We start from the raw sequence: 23,941 nt of genomic DNA on the forward strand, positions 1-23,941 counted from the left end.
GGCATTAACACCATTCACACAACCTTTTTGATGGGTCATGACTGACGACATACATCCAATCGCAGAAGATGTCACAGTATCTTCCGCAGCTGATATCCCTTGGGCGTGGCACTGTGGCTCAGACTTGATGTCTGCTCTCCCCGAGTCTTGTGGTAGGTTCAACCCGAGGCAGAGAGAAGGCAGAGGGAGAAGGAGGTGTATGGAGCCTGTGACAGGCTGCCAGTCACACCACTGACAGCTCTGTGAAAGATAGCTGTCTTGGCAGAGAGAGCTGGAGCGGCAGCCCGCCTGCATGCGCCAGTCAGCCCCTGTGTGGAGGCGAGCCGAGCTGAGCAGATTGAAGTGACGGGGGCTCTGTGGAGTTGATTGGCGCAACACGCGCCTCTGGATGAAAGATTCAGGCTGAGTGTAAAAACACTAAATGCTGTCAGTGTTATTATCACCTGCACTAACTGATAGAGGGAAGAGAGGTGGAGAGAGAGGGTGGCTAATTGACAGCTTTTTTTAAACTTTTGCTTTTCCTGCGATGGTATGCAACCCAAATGCAGGCTGAAGGAAGAGGCAACATCAAAGCCTTGTCAGTGAATGACAGTGTTGATAGAGGATAGAGAACGTGATACTGAGAGAGATGTATGTCAAATTCTTGAGATGTTTTCTCCCATATTACTCAAATGTCTGTCTCTCTGCAGTTCCCTGTTTTTGGAGTCTGTAGTGGTGTTTTAACTTAGGATCTCATTATTTGGGTTGAATTGTAAATAAATTACATTTGCATTGCTGTTAAACAAGCAATGTTTATTGAGGTACAGCACAAAATTCTGGCATTTTTGTCCCGACTCAGTGTTTTGGGTGAGATTTTCTGGATTGCCTTTAGAGGAACTGTGAGAACACGTCTTGTAGGATAAGTGCAAGAATAAGAGAGGCGGTATAACAGGACTGACAGGAGCCCTTTCATGGTCAGTGTTACACCGGATAAAACTCAGCAGCCCACTGCTGTGGATTAGCCTGTTTGGTTGTGACATGCTGTTGAAACATTAATGGCCATCAGTTGGGAAAGCAAAATGTGATTGGGCAAATTCCTGAAATATTTAAAGTGTGAGCCTGTTGGAGCTTTTACTATTTGCGCCACATGGCGTCAGGAAGTGGAAGAGAAGGTAAAAGCTGGTAATTGGCCTTGTGTTGTCATGCCATTCAGTCAGTAGCACTCAAGTCTTGCTGTTCTCTGCACCACTGTGAGCACCATGGTCTTTGAGTTTTCTGATGACTTGACATCAAGGACAAGAAGGAATGGAGGAATGATACGGTAGTTATGAGACCTGCACTATGCGGTGTAGGATAAAGTTTAACACTCTGAGAATGGAATAGACTTTTAATTTGTGGTATGAATAGACGGTGTAGATGTCAAGAAACCCAGGTGGTTTTTCGCCTCTTTCATGTTACCACCTCATCCACAAGTCTGCAGTCTTTTCCACATAATGGTCTAATAATAAGTATATTGTTCTGTTTCCTCAGTCGACACGATCCCCTTCTAATTCCTGGAAATGAGCAAATCGAGAACATGGACATGAACGTGAAGAGGTATGACTCGACAGGGATGTTTCACTGGTGCCCATCAAAGGAGATCGAAAAAGTAATCCTGGTGAGTGGGGCAAAGAACTGTGTAACTGCAGTCCTTTAAAATGTAATTAAGTATGCAAAAAAAGAGAAGAAGTTAATCAAGGAACAAAGGTTTCCCCTCAATATTGTAGTAACACAATCGCATACTAATATATATTGAAATTTCTCTCACTGCCTCTCTGTTGTTTCAAGGTGAGTTTATTGTTTTTTTTTTATATGTATATATCCACCAAGGATCTGTGAGCAGCATTTCAACACGCCACGCATGGGTTTGCTCAGGTGTTTTAACAAGGCAGTTTGTAAGCATTTGGGTTTGTGCATAATTTGTTTGGGCAGTTAACCCTGTCCAGATACAATATAAAATACACTGCACAGTTAACGACTGTATGTAGTTGGCATTTAAGCATATTTGTTGCTTTTGTCTGAGCAATACACCAGTGACCCTGTTGCTCTTGAAAGATTTAACTTAATTCTCTTGGTTTAAAGTGGGGCTGAAATGAATGTTTGAACTGAAAATATGAGCCAATTTGCAGCAGTCGTCCCTTGTCGCTCCTAGTTTTACCGTATGTCTCTAATAAACAAACATTCAGTTTTTATCTCGACTGGTATCATAGTAGCATTTAGTTTACTTAACGTACACTCAAACTTGCAATTGAATGCACATCAAGCTGGCGTGACAGGCGACAGATCTTGAAAGCAGGGCATTGCATCGTTCTTTCTCAACATGAATTTTATACAATAGAGGAGCTTTGTTTATTTATACCTTTCTGATTTATGACAGGGTCCTAGTCATGCATACTGTATGTGCCTAAAATCTTACAAACTGCATTTTCAGCCTGATTGAATCAGCTGCCCTTTGACAAAAGACCACATGTGTTGTTCTTGTTTTTGTATTGTAAAATTCCTATTTCTGATTATATTATTATATAATAAACTGCTTATAAACAGAATAGTGGTTAACCAAATGTTTGTTTATGTGTAAATAGTAAGGCCTGTTAGTAGAATGCTTTAATGATACTTGGTTAACAAACTATTTAAGATGGGTTTATAACAGTTTATAGCAGACTTAAACACTGTTTAAACTAGAATTTGTTACCTTATGCACACTTGCAGTTTTTTGTTAACAGCACTAATTTCTATTCTGCACATGTGTGTTTGTGTCTGTGTGTCTCTTCCTCTCTTCTCTCTCTGCAACTCCTCCTCACCCCTTTCTCTTTGCTCTTCTCCCCCTTCCCTGTATCCCTCTGTTCCCTGCAGACTCGGAGTGAAGCCTCCATGACAGTGCTGAGCGGCCATGTGGTGGTCTGTATATTTGGGGATGTCACGTCCGCTTTAGTGGGGCTGCGAAACTTGGTGATGCCTTTAAGAGCCAGCAACTTCCATTACCACGAGCTAAAGCCTATAGTTTTTGTGGGCTCGCTGGATTACCTGCGGAGAGAGTGGGAAACTCTACACAACTTCCCCAAGGTCTCCATCTTACCTGTGAGTCCACCAGTTTGCTGCCATAGGAGACACATTTAAACCACAATCTCTGTTCAGCTAACAAAGCATTGACATTTTGAATTGCATGCACATTGAGATCCTGAGAGCGATTGTCAGTTTGATTTGATCACACATTACTCAATTGAATGATCACTCCATATGAGTGAGTAGTCAACCCCTCCCATCCAGAGCAGTGACACATCCTGCATATCCAAAGTGGAGTTTATGTGTGTTGCAGCTGCAATGCCCATCACAGATGGCATGGCTCGCTGCCTTAGAGCTTGTTAGGCCTGGCTTGACTGATGATCAGAAGAGAATCCCAAACACAGCCCTCAGCGCAGGCTAGCCTTTAGATTAGTCCATGTCTCTGATTCTCCAATGCCCAGTTAGATCAGTGGAATGTCATCGCCTCAAAACAAGAAAACTTGTTAACTAATTTCCCAAAGCTCCACTCCGCTCACTTCTTAAATTTGTTTTTCTCTCCTCTATGTCTGTCTGTTCTGTGCGTTTTGCTTTCTCTCCCTCTCTCTCTCTCTGTTCTCCTCACCCTGAAGGGTACACCATTAAGTCGGGCAGATTTAAGGGCTGTCAACATCAACCTCTGCGACATGTGCGTAATACTGTCAGCCAATCAGAACAATATCGAAGATGCCTCACTGCAGGATAAGGAATGCATCTTGGCATCACTCAACATCAAATCTATGCAGTTTGATGACAGCATTGGGGTCTTACAGGCTAATTCCCAAGGTAAGGAGCATCCTATTAGACTCCATGTGCACTGCTGCCCAAAGGGGACAGGTTGTGGCAGGGAGGAAAGACAGCAGTCAAAGATGGAAAATGAAGAGAGGAAAAGATCTGGGGTGGGGGAGTGGGGGGTAGAGAAGTCCACACAGAAGGGATGGATGTGGTTTGTCAAGCACAGAGTCTGCTAAGTGCTCTTAATTGAAATACTGTGTTGTAAGTGGCATCTACAGTATAAACTGACTTTACTGTAACTCCTGAAGAACACTGCGTTGATTGCTTCATCAAGCCTTTGAAGAGTGTTTACTCCACATAATTTTCTGATGATTTCAGTCTTGTCCCTGGTAATTACATGCTGCTAAACCTCCTTGATAATATTTTTTAATGATGTAATCAACATGACTGTGTCATTTGATGTTGTTCCCCCTGATCTGGTGTCTGGCAGATCGTCTGGAACAGATTGTTGATGTTTGCAGACAAACACACGAACCTGGCATCCCATCAGGCCTCATCATCATTAAGCAGCTAGTACAAATCACCAGGCAGGCCAATTCAGCTGCTCCTCATTAGTCACAACAAAACAGTGACACATGCACACACGCACACCTTCGTATTTGAATGCCTGTGCACGTGCATTCATAACACACACACAGACATTTATGCCAACGCAGTCCATCCACGCACATCCACAAACAGGTAATTCTCAGTTTATGATTATCCCAAAAGCCATGACATGCCTTGAGCTCAGTACTATTTAGTGCCACCACAGTGACTGTTGTAAATACAAATCAAAGTTGAAGGTCCAAGAGGCCGTTATTTTTTAGTACAGAGCACTTCCACATGTTTTAGGAGAATGCCAATGCTGTTATTTCTCCAGCCTTGAGTGAGTGATGTGCTGTCGATAGCAGTGCCACCGAGGAACAATAAGCAGGGGTAAATCTTAGAGCGTGCTGCTCTGGGGAGCAGTATTCACAGAAAGTCACCTCAATATGGAAGCCCACAAGCCTATATCCTCTCCCAGGGTCGATGGATGGAGCCTATTGTCATCAATAATTGGGTCTTACATCAACCAACCATTTCAGTGATAAATACTTCACTTTAGAAAACACACATTCGCACCACAGTGACATGCAATCATGCATACACAAGGAAACACACGCACATACCCAGACGCTGCTATTGTATCATAGGTATTGCTTTGGGGATTCCTTCCTCCTAGCAATGCTCCCATTCAGACACTGTCTGTGGAATTTAAAACAAGAAGGTGCAAATGAATAAGTAAACATGTTCTTTCCTGGGGGAGAGCTTCTCACGGCTGCTGTAGCATGTAGTCAACCGCAGAACGTAGCTGTGCCCAGGGGGCTACAGGGATAAGGGGGTATGTAACCCAGATCTCACTTGTCTATTGTACATTGTAGCTGAACAGACAAGGTTACAGTCTCACAGTAGCAACAGCCAGCCATAAGATGAGGCATTGTGTGGCTGGTTTTTAAACTCTGGCTTCAGTTTTTTAGGTATTTCTTGAGGACATGTAACATTACAGGTACTGATTAGGAAATCCAACAAAAAAAGTATTTTGTTTTTGCAATAGATCTTAAGTTTTAATTTGATGAATAGATACAGGAGTATTTTATGTGTCATACATGTGAATGTTTCATGGTGGAATTAAATTCTTGCAAGGATTCACTGTTAGAAGATTATTATAGTTTGATCATGGAGATAAACAAATTTTAACTCTTCAGGTTTTGCAGTGTGCTGGTTCTGTCTTAGGAAGACATACAGCTCTCTGTTTTGGAGCTCACCAGCTCACATTGTAACTTTTGAGCTGTTTGTAACCTAACAGGTTTTGAAAGCAACTCAGCAGCAGGCCTCATGTATCCCTGCTCTGCTGTACACACTGCGCAAAGCGGAAGCTGTTCTTCTACTGCTCCGTACTGTCTTCATGTTCACTATCATACAATAAGAGCAGTGTTTTAGAGGCAGTATCCAAAAAGACTCGCTGTCACTCTCCAGTGCAGTAAACATCATCCTTTATGGACATCGACAAAATGATGTTTGCACTGTCTGAGCTTGTGCTCCCTCGTTGACTCAGAGTGTCAAACCTCTGCTTTTTCCAAGTTCAATAATTGGTATAACAAGAGTTATGATTATCCATGCTTCAGTTTAGTGTGTGCTTCCTGCTGTGTACTAAACTATTTGGTGTCTTTTCTGTTGCAAAGGGCTGGGTGATCTCTTTTGTAATGTAAGCAGCTCATTGAGTTTCTTGACAGGAAAGGCACACACACATACACATAGATGGAGATTTTGCAATCCTTTTAAAACTTTGTGACCTGAATATATTCCCTGCATTATGTTTCCTTGGTGGTGGCACTATAAGCTGGCATTTTGCTGTAGTCAGCACTAAATGATGGATGTCAAAACACAGTTGATGCATTATGCATATAGCATTACAGATTTAAGGTGTTTACTTGTCACTTTGAGGAAATGCAAAAATGTGAAGTCATGTGAATTCATACTCCTGTCACTTGCACTTGTATTTCATGGTTCTCAGCCACGCCATTTCCGATAAAAGGTTTTCAGGATCCACTTCGCCAATTTTATTGTAACAAAATGAACAACATATAAAATTTATGTCTATCCGTTGATGGAGGGATGCGAATGCTAAATATGTCTTAGCTGACCCCTAAAAGCACAGTATCTGTATTGCAATTTTTAGGCAGTTGCCTTGTTCACTCAGTCTTCTTCCATTTTTTTCTGTCAATCCACACATTCATGACACAGAAAGCACACCTCAACAACTTCATGCTGAGTGAGCTGACATGCACTATGTATAATGGTATTGATACAGAGTTCCAGGTCACGTCCTCATGCTTATGATACATCTGTAGTAAAACAGTTATGAGAGGTGAAGGTTTTTGCTTGGACTGTATTTTTGTTTACCTAGAAAAAAAACACAACATACAGTACTTCCCTGAAAAGCACAAACACAGTGAATATATAGATAAATAAATTAAAAAAACTTGCTAACAAGCTCAGCAGATCTCAGCAACTACCTACTACTACTACTACTACATTGGTAATTACAGTTTAAATGTATTTTGTATATTATATATTGCATATTCAACATAAATATTAAAAGTAGAAGAAAAGAAGCAAAACAGAGATGCATGCATTTAAATCCTTTCAACTTTAATAATACGTTTATTTTATTTTTATTTAATTTTTTCTTAAACTTAAATGGACAGGGAAGCTGAAAGAACACATTTTGTAGGTAGATTCTGTGCTTCCTCCTCACATTCCCTGAAGATTAGCCAAAGCCATAGTGTCTGTGTTTTTAGGTATTATGTGGGTTCTATGGCAGTGATTATGGGGGTAAAATAATCATAATGAGTCTAATACAAAAATCAATTTTTATATGTTTTACATTTTGCTTTCCAGGCTGAAACTTAAAACTTATTTTCTGACTTCTATAAATCTGTATGTGCTTTTCAGGTTTCACGCCCCCTGGAATGGACAGGTCATCTCCAGACAGCAGTCCAGTACATGGCTTTGTGCGTCAGGCTTCCGTCACCACCGGATCCAACATCCCCATCATCACAGAACTAGGTAAAACTGTTTCCACCCACCTCAAGCGCAAATGTTGCATGCCATTCCCAGTAACCTCAGATCAACTCATTATTCATTTGCAGGCATAGACACATAAAGCTGATAATCCAAGACTGAAGCGTCATGCTGCTACCAAAAGTTCCAACTCATTCAAGGTCAAATGGACTTAGGAATGCTTGTTGTGGAATTTTTGTTCACTTTCATGGTGTCTGTAGCTTTGCCCAACTCAAGTTCATATTCGTATGTGAATTATCGGATCTGGCTGGCTTTTGTCAAGTGGTGATAATGTTAGCTGCGAGGACTGCTAAACATCTTTGCTCTGTGGACAGTGCGGACTACTGTAAGGATGTCAGACAGGCATTTTTAGGACTATAGCTACTATCTCCTGCAATTTGTCCACTAATGCACAAGACAAACTCAGCCTGATGGAGAGGGTGAGAGTGGGAGAAAAGGTAAGAGAGTGAAAAGGTAGGGGAAAAAAAACTGCCTTGGTTGCAAAATGGGCCCATTTATTAATAACAATGGCAGTGGCTGTATTCCCACTGGTGGTGGGGACTCATGAAACTTTCAGATCTCTGAGGGGCCTTCTAAAGCAGCAGAGACTGGCTACTCTGTCTCCCCTGACCCAATTAGGGAGCAATGGAGCATGAGGCCAGCTAAGAAAAGGCCAGAAAGAGAAAGGAGCTACCTAATGTTACTTGTAACCGGGCCAGCCATTACCTGCAGAGAGGCTCTCCCATTCTACTGTTGACCGCATACGTAATCATCAAAACTACATGCTATCCGTGTTGGGAGTCATCGGTTGCTGTACGGGACTCAGATGCTGCAAGCTCCAGCTGCTTGCTCGTAGCTAATGAGTTTCACGGCCACAGCAACACTAGATGTGATAACATTGTCCTTCAGGAGAGGAAGAAGTAAGAGCATGCAGAGGAGAGAGTGGCTGCGTGTCTCACTGGAACCACATACAGTAATTACATTGTCATATATTCAGTTTACAGTGCCAGGAGCAGATTAAAGTCAACTTGAAACATAAAAACACGTCTCATCTGAGTAGCATGATCAATTTTGCTTGCGTGGCGTGTAAAGTAGGTGTGTTTAAGGATAAGACCATGTTTATCCCTTTCACTGTCTTACCATAAAATAATTTATTGTTGTAGTGGTATAGCGCCGTGGCAGCTTTGACTTTGTATCCGCTGTGCACTCTAATCCAGGGTCCTTTACTTTTAGATACCGGGACAACCATGAATGTCTCAGAGTAATTCCGGAGTTGACACTAGTAGTCGGAGACAGCAGAATTGCCTTTATTGCAGTCTTTGAAACTGTTTCAATAACGACACCATTTCTCCCCTTCCCCTGCACTGTCTCATCACCATTAGCTAAACCTGGCAAACTGCTGCCATTGGTTTCACTCAGTCAGGAAAAAAAAAGTGGAACCAACATACAAATGATAACAGAGCTGGGTAAGCCGTGCCTTTGTCCTCTGCTGCCGTTCGTTCCCTCGCTTCGCCGCTCTGCTCCTCATCAGCTTGTCTTGATTTATCTGGCTGCAGTCAAGGCCCTCGCTGCTCCCATGGCTTCACTTTGAACACATTTTTATTCTTCCTTCTGGTTGAAATTGACTGTCTTGTTTTGGCCCCTTTTAATGATTTTTTTTTCTTCTGTTTGGGGTATTTTTTTTTCCTCCAGTTGCGTTTGCAGAGCATCACTAGGCTTTTGATCATGCTCAGTCTGTCCTTGTGGCTGTTTTCATAACACGCCCTCACCCCCCTTCCTCCTCCAAACACACACACACACACACACACACACACACCCCCCCATTCACTTCTTTGGCCCAGGCCCGTTTGCATCAGCCCCTTGTCTCTTTGACTGACATTTCTGTTCCACAGCGCACAGGAAGCCTGGGAAGAAATCAGATATCAAAAACAAAAAACTCAAGATCAAACCATCTTTTAAGCTGTTTATTTATTTTTTAAATTCATTTTCCAGTTTCTTTTTTTCTCCTCCAGACCATATCTCTGAAGCTCAGATATCGAAGGAGTCAAACAAAAACTTATGTGCTGCTCGTTTTTTCAAGTAACGCTGGCTCATAGACCCTTCACTGCCCACTGCTGATGGGAACAGGGAAAAAGAGCTCTCTTTATTTTAGTTCTGGGTTATTTTCATCTCCACTATGCCATTTAGTTCATTTAGCAGACCTAAATTATTATTAATCATGAGATAAAAAAGTGTGTTGTTACCTGGCTTTAATTTGACTTTCAGGGCACAGGTAAATATTTGAGATGCATTTCTCTTAAGGAGATGATGTGACGAACACATTCATCGAGGAAAACTGAAAAACGTAGCATGAATTTACAGTGCATGATTTTCTCATGTGACAAAGTAGCCATTGTTGAAGTCTCACTTTTTTACCATATTTACTGGATACATCAAGAAATAGCCATATGCTATTTTTCTTATAAAACAATCATATCATGTTTTTTATGCAGGCTACACAAACCACAGATTGATCACTGTCCCTTGACGGAGAATTTGTTTTATAATATATATACAATATATATGTGGTTTTGTGTTGCAGTAATTAAAAAAAAAAGATCAAGATACAGTTGCTTCTGAGGTACTAATGCAGAATAGATGTATGACTGATTAATAATTGGGGACTTCTACAATGGTTATCACTGTGAATGCATAATATATTTTAATATTTTCTCCTTAAGTTGTGGTTTGTCTAAATGTATGAAGTGCACCCTGCATGTGATGTACAGTAGATTTAACATTCAAAATGCTAAATAATTTCTCAAAAAATTAAAAACACTTTTTTCACCTTCCAAACAGTCCATGGACAGAAATATAACAAATGACAAATTTAGTTTATTTTGAACCTGAGTGAAAAGTTATTCTGTCAGCAGTATTTTATGTCAATTGTTTGGAGAAGAAATAAAGTTTAATTCTGCATTTTAAAATATTTGCAACTGTTTACAATTAAAAAATGTGTAGGAGCAAAATATAATGTGCATCTATTGTTGCATTATATTACAAGCTCAAACCCTGGATGACTGTAATGCCTGTATACCTAAGACATTTCTGTTACATTACCATGATATATCCAAATCTTAATTTAAAAATAATTAATTATTTCTAAACTCTCAGGTGTGTTGGTGTCAGTGTTTCTGTGTGTGTGTGTGTGTGTGTGTGTGTGTGTGTGTGTGTGTGTGTTTGGCTCACGCTTCTTCACAGTGCCCGTCTCTAACGCCCGCTCTCCCCTCTCTCAGTGAACGACTCAAACGTTCAGTTCCTGGACCAAGATGACGATGACGACCCAGACACAGAGCTGTACCTCACTCAGCCCTTCGCCTGCGGCACCGCCTTCGCTGTCAGTGTACTCGACTCCCTGATGAGTGCGGTGAGTTCTCAAACACGCCATACACTCGCTGTCTTGGAGTGTTTTTCCAAACCTCAAAATCACCTTTTTAAAATCGTACATTTTGCAACATATTTTATCATTTTGATTTTCTGAATTATTTTGTGTTTGGTTGCTGTAACGATATAGTATTTATAATTTCACAAAGGGAAAATGTAGAGAAGTTTCACACTGGAGATGCTGTGCCCACTGGGTAACAATTGCATGTTGTTGCACTGGTAGAAACTTCAGGATGAGGGAAAGAGGTGAGCAACTTCGAAGTGAGTCAGAGTAAAAAAAATGGACCTGAGAAAACTTTAGATGTTATAAACCCTAGAATGTTGTGTCTTATTCTGTTTTCTTTTGCACTTTTGGTGGTCGTACTCTACTGTTTTATAAAGAATTCTGTTATTTCACATTCAACTAGAAACCTATTTGCAAATACTCAAATTTTTTAGACATATCTATCAGTAGTTACTGTTAGGGAGTATGAGATTATCTACTAATCGCTATTGACTTTCGGCTGGTTTAAATAAAAAAAGCAAATGCTGCCCTAGTAGAGAAAATAGGCTATGTTTAGCATCCAGCAGATGCACTGTTTTGGCATTTTAAGTAGGCAGAAGTTGGTAAATGAAATGGAACAGTACATTCATCACACATGCCTGCCAGCTCCTCTGACATCAAAAGGGAAATTGTTGGCATAACTCCTCATCTTAAGTATTATGAATTTAACTTTCAAGAGCTTTATTAGATGTTTTAAGGAAGTAAGTGTTGAAGGTTAGCGTAATGGTGATGACACAAGCTTGGCTGCAACAGTCCAAAGAAACACTCTTTCATCTTTTGACAATGACATCGCTGCACTCAAGATAAAGGAGGATGCTGGAGAAAAGAATCTTCCTCTACACCTCATTTTCCTCTGCCCCCTCCCTCTCATGACCAACTGTGGTTTTCCCCTTGGCGCTGTGATGGCTTAATTCCAGCAGCCCTCTCGGTGAGTGAGGGGTTAGAGGGGCGTGCAGAGCCGAGCTGAGCAGGGAGTAGCGCAGGCGTCAGCTGTAGTCTGGCACTGGTCAGAGGTGAAGCCAGCTAATGGACAGTGCTCATCCATCATGAGGCTCTGCAGGCCTGTCAGGGGCCCGGGGAGAGGAGCTGCCACTCTGGCCCGGCTGCCGAGTGACATCGGCTGTCTTCACACAAGGCAAAAGCAGGTCCTGATCGGCTTGAAGGACAAGAGAACCTGACACCCGCAGAGCGCAGTCAAATCGTTGTTTCAGAAGGGAAGCGGACACGTAGAGCAGTGTTCCTATAGGAAAGAATAGTCTTCAAGTACCTGTTTTATTTAACATGGCAATCCCACATATACTATGATTATCAAACCTTTTTACAATTTAACAGTGAATAACTAAACGGTTGTCCTCCCAATTAACAATAAAATAAATATCTTATTTATCTATAGTGGTATATAGTCATGCAGTTAGTAGTTTTATTTGGTTTTATTTGAGTCTCCAGCCCAAACCATTGGAGGGGAATGGACATTTAAAAATTGAACAGCAACAGTTATTTTCAGAATAAGTATCCTTGTTACATTAGAAACTGGTTTGGGAACAGGACCCAGCAGGACCAATGCGCTCGCTGAGGGTGGTGCGGTCAGCAGAAGCCGGAGGAGCTTGAGCCAAACATGAGGAGATATACCAGAAACACAGCATGACAAAACCCAATTGTTAGGGATACCAGCCACCCAAACAATGGTCTCTTCTCATTGCTGCCATCAGGGAGGTGCTGCTGAAGAATAACACAGAGGCTAAGGAGTTGCTGTTTCATGTCCACCCCTCACTCATGCTCATCTACTCTACTGGTTTACCTATTTAACTATACATATATATTCTAATAATTGCTCTTGTTTGCACATAAATCATTTTTGTAACATCTATGGAATCATAACCTCATGATCAAATTCTGTTTCACTTCACATTGTGCTTGATGCATGTGACAAAATAATAATTTGATTTGGATAGACCACAGAAAACTGTGTTACCATTATTGCCTGTAGATAGTAGGTCCAGTAAATACTTACATAGAGAGGTCTATCCAAATATATCCATGCAAAGACATGTTTCTGTTGAATGTTTCCAATGTAATTTATCAAACAAACAATTTTTTTTTGTTGTTGTTGTAATTTTGGTGAACCAAGCCTTTAAAACTGCTGAAAATATGCCATCATAGAAATAGTACAAAAGACAAAAAGTCCTCTGTAATCTTCCACGGCCTTTCTCCTCACCTCATAGTCAACTCCATGTGAAGAGACAGTGCTTTCCTCCCACATCTGCCACCTCCCTACTTGTGACTCTAATGGCATCTGCTTACAAATATCCCCTCTGTTTTCTCCCCAGACATACTTTAATGATAACATCCTCACGCTGATTCGGACCCTGGTCACAGGAGGAGCCACACCAGAGCTGGAGGGCCTGCTGGCTGAGGAGAATGCTCTCAGAGGAGGCTACAGCACACCGCAGACACTGGCCAACAGAGACAGGTGTCGCGTTGCCCAACTAGCGCTCTACGACGGGCCATTTGCCGACTTGGGGGTAAGTGGATGTTTAAGCAGAGATGACACGTTTTGGCACTACCCAGCAGCACACATCTGGCCGCCTCCGCTCCTCGCGGTCTTTAATCCAATGTGAAGAACAGTGATCACGCAAAGCAGGCCTTAGTGGGTGGAGAGGGAAGATGGCTTTAGGCAGAACAATGAACACCACTAAAGAAATTCCAAGTTTAATTGGTTCCAACCTTGTTTTTACAGGTTTTTGTTATTGTTATTCAGAACTTCCAATACTGAAGTAATTTTGTTTTTTCTTGGATGAATTATGACAATTGTTACAGTCTACATTGCCAACAGTTGGTATTCACTCGCAACGAAAATACTCTCAGTAATGCAGAACATTGAATTTTCACTACAACTTTACAGAGAATTGCATTTACTGCCACTGATCCAGATCATCGGTCTGATTGACCACTGAGTGATGGTGTCTTTGTTCTGTTGTTCATCAGGATGGTGGCTGCTACGGGGATTTATTCTGCAAAGCACTGAAGACGTACAACATGCTGTGTTTTGGAATCTACAGATTAAGAGATGCTCATCTCAATGCACCAAGCCCGTGTACAAAACGGTACAATTTCTGCCTTCACTTTGTGTCAAAATTTATATTTTGATGTAATAAAATAAGCAATTACAGACATAGTACTTTATTAATACCAATTTGGAAGTTGCAGTGTTACAGCTAGGACTATAACGTTAAATGTTCTCTTAATATATGCTTTTCTTTCTTTGATGCATCCTTCACTTTTTGCTGCTTGCCCACAACAATCGTGAAAGTTCAATCTTTTCGAACATTTATTTTCTGGCCAGGTATGTGATCACGAACCCACCATATGAGTTTGAGCTCGTGCCCACAGACCTGATCTTCTGCCTCATGCAGTTTGACCACAACGCAGGCCAGTCCCGGACAAGCTTGTCCCACTCTTCCCACTCCTCCCATTCCTCCAGCAAAAAGAGCTCCTCCGTCCACTCCATCCCGCCCTCCAACCGGCAGAACCGCAGCAGTAAGACCCGGGAGGCCCGCGACAAACAGAAGTACGTGCACTCACATGTCCTGTGGAGTTTTAGTTGGCATGTTTAGTGTTTTTATACCTGACCTGTATTTTATAGGTGTGTGTGTTTGTGTGCAGACTGTGCTGAACACATGCACTGATAAACACTGTGTATTGTGTGTTTGTGGTTTGTTTGTGTGATTTGTGCTCTGCGTCCATGCCCGGTGTTTGTGCATTTCCTTCATAATCATCTGCATGTGGTTGTCACTCTCACATCACAGCAATCATAACATGACATTAAATTGGTAAACGCACTTTGTGGAAAGCTGAGCTCATTTATTATAGTCAAAGATTGTTGAGACTATTTTCTTACAAATGAAGTCTATGGCAGTATAAACAGTAAAACCACTTGTTTGGATGGCACAGCCATTGTGGTTGGAAACAAGCTTACAGTAAAGATCTCACCCACAGCCACATAAAATGACATAATTCCACACGACACACATTCGGTATGTTGTTCGGTCTACTTGTTGTATCTGTCTTAATATTTAGTTGTTTCATGTCGAACTCTTAATATTTGTGTAGTAAGTAACTATTGTTTGTTGGATATTTGTGCACATTTAGCGCACATGATCAGCCTCGATCATGGATGTATTGTGTTGTGATTTACCTACTGTATAGATGATAATGATTACAGAGCACATTTGGCTAACATTACTGATGTTACTCATAAGCTCATCCCTCATTAGCAGTGTTGATATTTTGTTATTCATGGTGCATCTGTACTGCTTTATTGCATGTCCATGTTGGTAGCCCTCTTTAGCAGGCTCTTATTTCCTGTTCTGTTTATTATACAATTATAAGATTATTTCAAATTTGTTGAAATATTTTGACCTACCTGTTAAGTACTTCTTATTCTTCCCCCCCCCAAATTATACACTTTGAATTTAATTTCCATCTGGGAGAATAAATTAACTGAACTTCATGAAAAAAAAGAATCGTGACATATTATAAAAGCATGCAGATTTGTTATGATTGTACTCAAGAAATATTAAACCCTCAATACATCTTAAAATTAAGATGTATGACATAGCCTAAATACTGTAATAACAATATGTAAGTAGTCATTTGTCAGTTGTGTATTGACTGTAAATACTACTAACTTACAGTAGATTACTTACCTCTCTTTCTGAAGTGCAACAAGGATGAATAGAATGGGCCAAGGTATGCAAGTTAACGATTCTGCATGACTTAGCAACCTTTACCTGGGGTTCTGATCATAACTATGTCCTCTGTGGATATTGTTATGACGAGGGGAGTTTGTTTTATTTATTATGTTCTTCAGATGTTAAGTAAACCATGCCTCAGTTTAAGTTTTGCTTTCATCTGGAAAGCAAAATGTCTGCTGCTGCTCCTGCCTCCTCCCTGCCATGATCAGGACCATCTCCACATTGCATGAGGTTGAAACGCCCCCCTCCTCCCTTTTCTTTGTGCCTTTAACTCAGTTTTTTTCTCTTCCTCCAGACAAATCCTTTTTCACATTTTTTATTTCAATCATTTATCATCCCTTATGATTTATTTCAACTTGAGATGATTTGCATTGTGTGAGAGATCTGTGTGTTTGCGCATCTTCCCTCCTATTGAATGCTATTAGATGACTGTAGCAGACTTTTAGATGTCATATTTATACTCTCATTGAGTACAGTAGTTAATTATTGTATTGGCATCAGCATAAAGCACGGAGTAACAAACTGTTACCCAACTGTACAAACCCAGATGATAGCTCACATGTAGGTCAGGCTGATTCAAATCCCTCTGATGCAGCCAATTGCTTTACTTCCTCGCAGAACTTTAAGAAAGTGTGTCCAGCCCTGTGCCATCGGTCACACCAAGAAAGTGGGAGGTGTGACCAATTTAAAGTCTAAATTGAAGGGGGATATGAGTTTGTAAGTTTCCTCGTTGTAACCCTGTGCACCTGATATGGTGGTTTGAGGCGACACAGTTCACCGTATCAGCAGCAGACTCTGGAGAGAGATGGCAGACATCTTGCTTCACCTCAGGCACAATTCTTCACATCAAATGCCTGTGCTGTAACACATGGCCCTGCAGCCTTAAGCTTCCTGAGACACACACACATACACACACACACACACACACACACACACACACACACACACAATCCCACACATGCAAGCTTGCATGAACGCAATTCAAACATGCGCGTGCACAAACACACATACACACACACACACACACACACACACACACACACACACACACACACACACACACACACACACACACACACACACACACACACACACACACACAGGGTTTGCTCCACATAGCAAAGTTAAAATTTGATATTACAACTTCACCCAAAAGGAAGTGACACCTTGAATGGCATTGCAGATGCCTGTTATGTGCTGGGAGAGTTTACAAACTTCTGACAGCTGACATACACCCTTACCTTCCCTTATATAGCGTTGAGAAACAGAGCTCTCATAGTCTGCTTTAACATGAAGAGATTCAAATGTGTTTTCTTGCATAAGGACTGTCAGCTTGAGAGTAAAGCATACTATAAAATGGGGGTGTTTAAGATATGATAAAATGTGTAAGTTTAAAGGATCAGCTCAACCAGATCACAAAGAAACACATTTTCTTCCTTAACATTAGTGGTGCCTAGTGAAATAGAGTGGATTTTGTTTGTGGTGCTCACAGCATTGAAAAATGACATTTAAAAACAGCAACATCTCTTTCTAGAAACAGTGTTTCTCTGTTATAATATAGTCGGAGAGAATTCAAAGATTGCATGAATTGGAGTATTTGTGTGGTCCATGTGTATTACCCCCAACAAAGCTTATGCACCAATTGTACAGACGTTAGCTGTTGTTGGCTAGCAATATGTGCACCAACCAGCATGTGTGTCATCACAACTCACCAGGAACTCTTTGGATTAATTTCCTCTGGTCCTTGTTCTTTGTCTCCGTACATGCATGAAATGGAGGCCTCAGGATAAGCTTGATTTTTTTTTTTTAAACTTGTGTGCGCGTCTTTGCCTCAATTTGTGCAGCCCTAGGCAACTATTCATGCCCTCCATTTGCGTCTTTACATTGACTATATATGCAACTGCGCCTCTTCTGAAATTTCTTCTGCTTGATACCTTCAATGGAATCTAGTTTCGATAATCCACAGAACTAGTTTAAGAGCTTTTTTAGGTAATATTTCCTTTGTAGAAAGCAGTTCCATTGAAAACTGGGGACACTGTTGTTGGGAGTAGCACAAATTTAATTCCATTCTCCTTTGTTGTAGGAGTTTTTTGGACTTGACCTGACCCTGTAACGGGCACAAGAACTGAGCAATACCCATAGGATGTTTTTTTTTTTGTGTAATCTAAAATAGATGTTTGGTATTTTAAAATGATATGTTGTTACACAGTAAATAGGTATCTATTAACATAGCTGTACTTGATTAGGCAATGACATTTAAATCGGCTCAGTGCACAAAAAACAAACTTAAACTGGACCTCACGGTTTGATGCTAATCACAAAGAATGCCATGCAAATCTAGCACTTAAACTGAGGCAGAATGGTTGTAAGTAATCCCACGTTGCATATTTTGTCAAACTAACTCTGCCTTCTCTTCTTCCTCTCTCACCTTGTCCTCTTCAGAAAAGAAATGGTTTACAGATGAACCAGAAAATGCCTACCCACGGAACATTCAGATCAAGCCCATGAGCACCCACATGGCCAACCAAGTCAACCAATACAAATCCACTAGTAGTCTGATTCCACCAATCAGAGAAGTTGAAGATGAATGCTGAACACAGGGTTTTCTTGCTGACTCACCAGACATCTGTACGCTCTTTTCAAAGGAGATGGGAAGAGATCATCCAAGAAGGAATAATGATGATGATGATGATGATAATGATGATGACAGGGATGTTGAAGACTTCACACATTTCTCTTCACTCATTCTTCTAATCAAGGGTTGGACAGGAACCCAAACTGGAAGGGACCTCCTATGTGTATACCTTTAATGTTACTTCCATGCTCTTGGACATTGTTTTATTTATTAATGTATCCATAGTGATGTACATAATGACAATCAAATAAGGATTGTACAGCCCCTTCCCCTAGCACTTTTTGGAATTATTTTAAGAGTTGACAAAAAAAAAAAGAGTACTTCCTGTAATTCTTTGCAATAGTTCACCTCTTTGTGTGACCAGACTCCATGGCTAAGGTGGCTGGTTATCTGAGGATGAGGGTTGCAGCGATAAACTGATCATATCATCTCCCAAAGATCCACCCAGATGCGTCACATCAAACCAGCTGGGCTCGTCGACTTCATATCTCCTGTCTGCTTCTGTTCTATTTGCACTAAAACTGAACAAGTTTCTTTTGACAGAACAACTGGAACCATCAGATTCCCCCTCAATAAAACTTCACTGAGGAGATGAAGGAAGGAGGGAAGGGAGAGAGGGCTTCTTGGCTTTCGGAGGCATACTAATCTTGTTCTTAGGTTGTTATACATCATGTCATTGCTTAAGGTTTGCCACTTCACCGTTGACTCGTCATGATGAGTGAGAGCAGTCCAGTCCTGCAGAACAAAATCATCTTGCAAAGCAGTAGTCTAAAAACTCAGAGAATGGTTGCAGTGTTGGTGTTTGCTGGCTGAAAGAGAACCCTATACCTACATGTCTTCTGCTGATACGTCAGATCATAAAGCCTGTGACTCTGTTTTAAGCTCCTATCGCATGTTATGTGCCTGAGCCCCTCGATAACAGATACAGAGTGGTTGATCAACCTGAATACATGAGAAGGATGTAAAAAAACAACCGACCCTGTCCTCCATGCGTTCAGGAGCATTTACGTTATGTACAAGCTGTGTGTGTGTGTGTGTGTGTGCGTGTGTGTGCGTGCATCGCAGCCACTTGTCCTTCTGGTGTTGCGCTGATCAGTGTTGTCAGCTCCTCCATCGGCTTGTATGTGATGGTGCACCTTTAAAGAAACAGCATGTGGGATCTTTGCTCTAAAAATAAAAGTCATGCTAGAAAAGAACAGTAGAAGAGTCTAGAGGGTTTGGATCTACTAACTAAAAAATATTATGTTGCATCAAAAAACAAACCCACCCAACTATGATTGAGCTATCACAAACAGCAGATGCGTGCCCGCCGTTGACACTTTGCCGTAATATCTGCGGCAGAATTGGGATCACAAAGAAGAGTGGTGCATTTTCTGAATGTTTTGTCTGTTACAAAAAAGTTAATGTCTGAAGAAAGAAATGCCACATATCGCATAAAAGTGGGCATAAATGGGTCCTCCTTTGATCAGAGCAACTGCCTGGCACAGGGTTGGCACAGAGGCAGTAAAGAGCTTGGATGTTCTCTGTTGCCAATCCAGATGTCACACGCCCCAAAACTCTCAGGAGTTAAGCTGCTGTTTCGGTCCTCTAACACGGGGAAATGCTCAAACATAGTTGGGTGGAAATGCAACACTGCCACAGACTGCTAATAAGGACACAGGAGAGGAACCTGTGCTCTTTATGCTAGCCTGTGTGCGAGATGAGCGTGCACATGTTTAGGCACTGACTAGATCCAAATCCAGCTGTGATACTGATCGAGGATTGAGGTGGTAGCCTTGTACTACTAATACATAAACTTCATACAAATATGTAGTTGGCTTTATACATTTCAACATAATTATTTTGTATCCATAAACATAAACAATTTGTACTTATTTTTCCAGAACCAAGTGTAAAGTACTAGCAGAGATGAAAAGACTCAAATAATATCTTTAATTACAACTACATATCAAAGGAATTTGTGTTGGACTATATCACCCTTTATTTCACATCGTACTAAAAACAAAAGATTATTTTTTTATCCCCCTCTTTAACAAACTGCATCACTCTGGAGCCAATAAAGCTTAGACTAGCTTGCATTGTGAAACCACCATCTTCAGCCTGGCAGCTCAGCTCTGTTGAGTGCTTGTAGAAATAAATTAAGGGTCATCTGAAGCCTCTTTTAGTTGCACAGATGAGCCATGTCTACTGAATAATGTGTGTACCACTAAGCATGCCTAGCTGCGAACATGCAGACGGAGAGATAGGTGTAAAGGAATTATATATTTGGGGGGTAAATGTTGTATTTAAATGGAGAGCAGATCAGAGTGACGATAATAATGAGAAGATCACAGATTCGCTCCCTCTGTGTGCAGGCCAGTACTGAATGACCTTCATTAGATGTGTTTGACCTAAATTAGGTCCCTAGTATGGAGGAAGAGGGTGTACACTACAGCACAGTGTGCTGGTGTTTTCCACAAAATATGATTTCAAATATGACAGGGAGACCTCTTATAGGTTGTAAAGGAAAAGTAATCCTAAAGAAAAAAAGAAAAGAAAATTGAAATATGGAAAAGAACACAATATTGTGCTAAATATGTTAGTGTAAATTCAACCCATTATATAGACCACCTTTTTTTTTTTCAAACAAAATGATCTGAGCTTCAATGTCCGTCTATTGGGTGTGGTGCAACTATACTGAAGCCTCATACACATTGTCCTGAAGTGAACTTTTGAACTGTGATTACATCGTTGTCACACTTTGTAGCAAATAGATTTCTTTTCAGAAAATATGTAAAATGTATGTATAATTGGGTTGTTAACAGCAAACTTGCTAGCCTGAACAATAAGGAAATATTAATATTTGATAATGGCAATGACTCATTATTCATGGAATCGACAAACTGATTGTTATGTTGAAAAAAAGACAATTGCGTATCTTGAAAATGAAAAAATCCTGGATTTTTGGAGGAATGTGGAGACCATTAATTAAAAGTCAGGAAGAATTTGATCTGGTTTATTAGCCATCCCAAAGATGGAAGGTAGCACCAATTCAGCAAAGGTTATCAAAAGAGAGAACATCCTTAATTTTCCTGTTTTTATTACTTTGTGTTATTACGGGGTTTACATTCCATTTTGTCAGCTTGTCATCTGTCACAATCTGCCACAACTGCTTCTTATTTGTTTACAGAGTATTTTTTGAGGTACTTAAACATAGCATTGTTCAGAACTAAAACGGTACATGCTGCAAACTGGCATTAACATAAACTCACAAAGTAATGCACCATTTGTTTTCATGACACTTGATTACTGTGCTTTTTCTACCTGAACCCTCATTGTACAACTCATTAAGGCTGGAATTATTTACAACACTGGACTGAAATGTCTCTCCTTTCTACACCTTGTCATATGTCTCTATTAGATGTTTTAGGTCTTTGCATTGTATACCTCTAAAGTTTTTAGAGTGTTTTTGAAGTGCCATGAAGAGTTTATTTGAGCAAGCATCCTTCAGTCATTCAGGGACACAAGCTCCTTTTGTGGGAGCTGAGTCCAAGTGTTTTTCCACTGTGAGAACGGTGTCTTGTACTGACATGGAGAACATCCAAGCCATCAATGCCTCCATGCCAGTATAGTGCCAGGTAGTGCAGTAGGTCAAGAGGAGGGCCCATATTAAGTCCCACTATAGCGACAAGTGGCATTCAGGAGGGTGAAGGAGCTTCAGACTGCACATACAGTCTCTGCTGTGTGCTTGGTTCCAGGTTATCAGGTTGTGTCATGTAGTGTAGTTAGATATGGATGACTGAAAGATGCACATAGAGGCAAAAGCCTGTAACATCAGATGTGTTGTTGTCTACTGAACAAATCAAAGACTATGATGCGTCATACGTTACTGTTACGGTATGTTGCATTATTTTTGTTATTCTATTTTTTGCTGTAAAGGATGGATATAATAACTTATTTGGGAATTGTACTAGATATAATAGAACATATAATACTTATGGGGATGGGAGGCGGGTCTCAAGTCTTAATAATACATTAAAATTGCATTCAGCAATTTTTATGTTTTTTTTTTAAGAAACGTTGCAATTTTTGTTATTTCTTTTGGCTGCCTATCAGTTCAGGAAGAATTCAGGACATTGCTCTTGCGTATCACAGATAAGATTTGTTGGCACATCGTCATTTCAGCAAACAGGAGTTTGACATAGCAGTCTAATTAGTTTGGATGTGTTCTAGATATGATGGATAAATTGATTATTTGATGGTGCTGAGTTGATCTACCTGACTCTGTCAAATATAATCTGCTGATAAATATACTGTCTTGTACAAAAAGTTTGTACATAGATTGTACATGGTTTCTTTTTGTATTTTCTCAAATTAAAATGGATGTATTTGTGTTCTAAACCAAACAGTTTCCTTGTTATTATTTTTTCTCATTATATACAGTATACTATATATTATATATACTACCTCAGTCTCAGGAATAATCAGTGGTGGTAGGTAGTACTCAAGTACTGTTCTTAAATGTCCAGTGTGTAGGATTTAGTTGCATCCAGTGGTGCAATTGCAGATCGCAATTGCCTCGCTTCACTCTTCCCTCCCCTTTCAAGCATGAAGAAGAAACTACGGTGGCTGTGAAACTTGCAAACATGGCAGACTCCATTGAAGGCGATTTTATCTGTAGATAAAAACTGCTCATTCTAAGCTTACAAAAACATAACAATTCCTACATTCAGGTAATTATACACTAATGAAGACATACCTATGAGTATTGGTAAATGGACTGTACTTATAAAGCGACTTTCTAGTGAAGCACTGTACACTACATGCCATATTCACCCATTCATAAAGTGATGGAAAAGCCAAACATTTGGGGTTCAGTATCTTGCTAAAGGAGCCTTCAACATGCTGCAGGAGGAACTGGAACCAAACCTCTAACCTTCTGATTAGTGGACAACCCACTCTGTCTCCTGAGCCACAGCCATATATACTCCACATGCCAATAGATCTTCCTAAATGTAGTACAAGTACTTTTACAGCTATAGCTTCTAGTTACTTTGCAGATTAAGACTGTTTATTTAAACCATGAATATTACTTGTATAAAAAGGCTACTGATTAACATTTCAATTACAAATTCATTTGATACTTTGGTGCTCATGGTTTCTGTAAAATGAATTCACAATTGAATTGTGGAGAATCTAACCAATCTAAAGATGTGTAGGATGTTCATATTGACAAAAGTTCAAACATTTATATTCGTGTAGGCAATGTAAGCAGCTTAGAACTCAAAGGGGAGACCGATGGGCTTTAAAGAGGTTTTATACATCCAAAGCGTTTCTATAAAATCTAGACCAGGCGTCTGAGTTACTGTTCATTTGTCAAACCATGTAGCCACACCAGGCTAGTAAGGGACCTGTGTCTAATTGTGACCCTGCTTTTAATTGAAGTTTTAGAGTATGTTGCATTTTTATAAATAAATGTCAGATAATTAAAATTACTACCACCCTGACCTGCTACAAATACAATTGTCATATATGATGAATTCATCATATAATAGTATAATTCAGAAAAAATCATCCATAAGCATTATTTATTATGAGTTTAACACTCAAAAAAAGTCTGCTTCATCAGGACTGTGTGGGTCTGGTTTGATCAGATGTGACTGACTTTTA

The 23,941-nt window shown here is 40.4% G+C and overlaps 1 protein-coding gene across 24 annotated transcripts in view; it reads left to right on the plus strand.

Moving 5' to 3' along the window:
• The window catches only part of kcnma1a (potassium large conductance calcium-activated channel, subfamily M, alpha member 1a), a 134,934-nt gene extending 112,257 nt beyond the window's left edge, over nucleotides 1-22,677 (plus strand). For 16 of the 24 annotated variants that reach the window (XM_051379718.1, XM_051379727.1, XM_051379746.1 and 13 more), the window contains 10 exons: nucleotides 1,510-1,636; nucleotides 2,872-3,096; nucleotides 3,651-3,843; nucleotides 7,330-7,443; nucleotides 10,713-10,843; nucleotides 13,231-13,425; nucleotides 13,889-14,007; nucleotides 14,247-14,471; nucleotides 15,624-15,652; nucleotides 18,100-22,677. In XM_051379718.1, coding sequence (XP_051235678.1) covers nucleotides 1,510-1,636; nucleotides 2,872-3,096; nucleotides 3,651-3,843; nucleotides 7,330-7,443; nucleotides 10,713-10,843; nucleotides 13,231-13,425; nucleotides 13,889-14,007; nucleotides 14,247-14,471; nucleotides 15,624-15,652; nucleotides 18,100-18,251 — 1,510 coding nt within the window. In that variant the 3' untranslated portion in view covers nucleotides 18,252-22,677. Of the gene's footprint in view, nucleotides 1-1,509; nucleotides 1,637-2,871; nucleotides 3,097-3,650; nucleotides 3,844-7,329; nucleotides 7,444-8,819; nucleotides 8,904-10,712; nucleotides 10,844-13,230; nucleotides 13,426-13,888; nucleotides 14,008-14,246; nucleotides 14,472-15,623; nucleotides 15,653-18,099 lie in introns of all 24 variants that reach the window. The other 8 variants (XM_051379736.1, XM_051379803.1, XM_051379804.1 and 5 more) reach the window with 3 other exon arrangements.
• The last annotated feature ends 1,264 nt before the right edge of the window (nucleotides 22,678-23,941 follow it).

The sequence above is a fragment of the Dicentrarchus labrax genome, unplaced genomic scaffold (assembly GCF_905237075.1).
Source record: "Dicentrarchus labrax unplaced genomic scaffold, dlabrax2021, whole genome shotgun sequence".
NCBI lineage: Eukaryota > Metazoa > Chordata > Actinopteri > Moronidae > Dicentrarchus > Dicentrarchus labrax.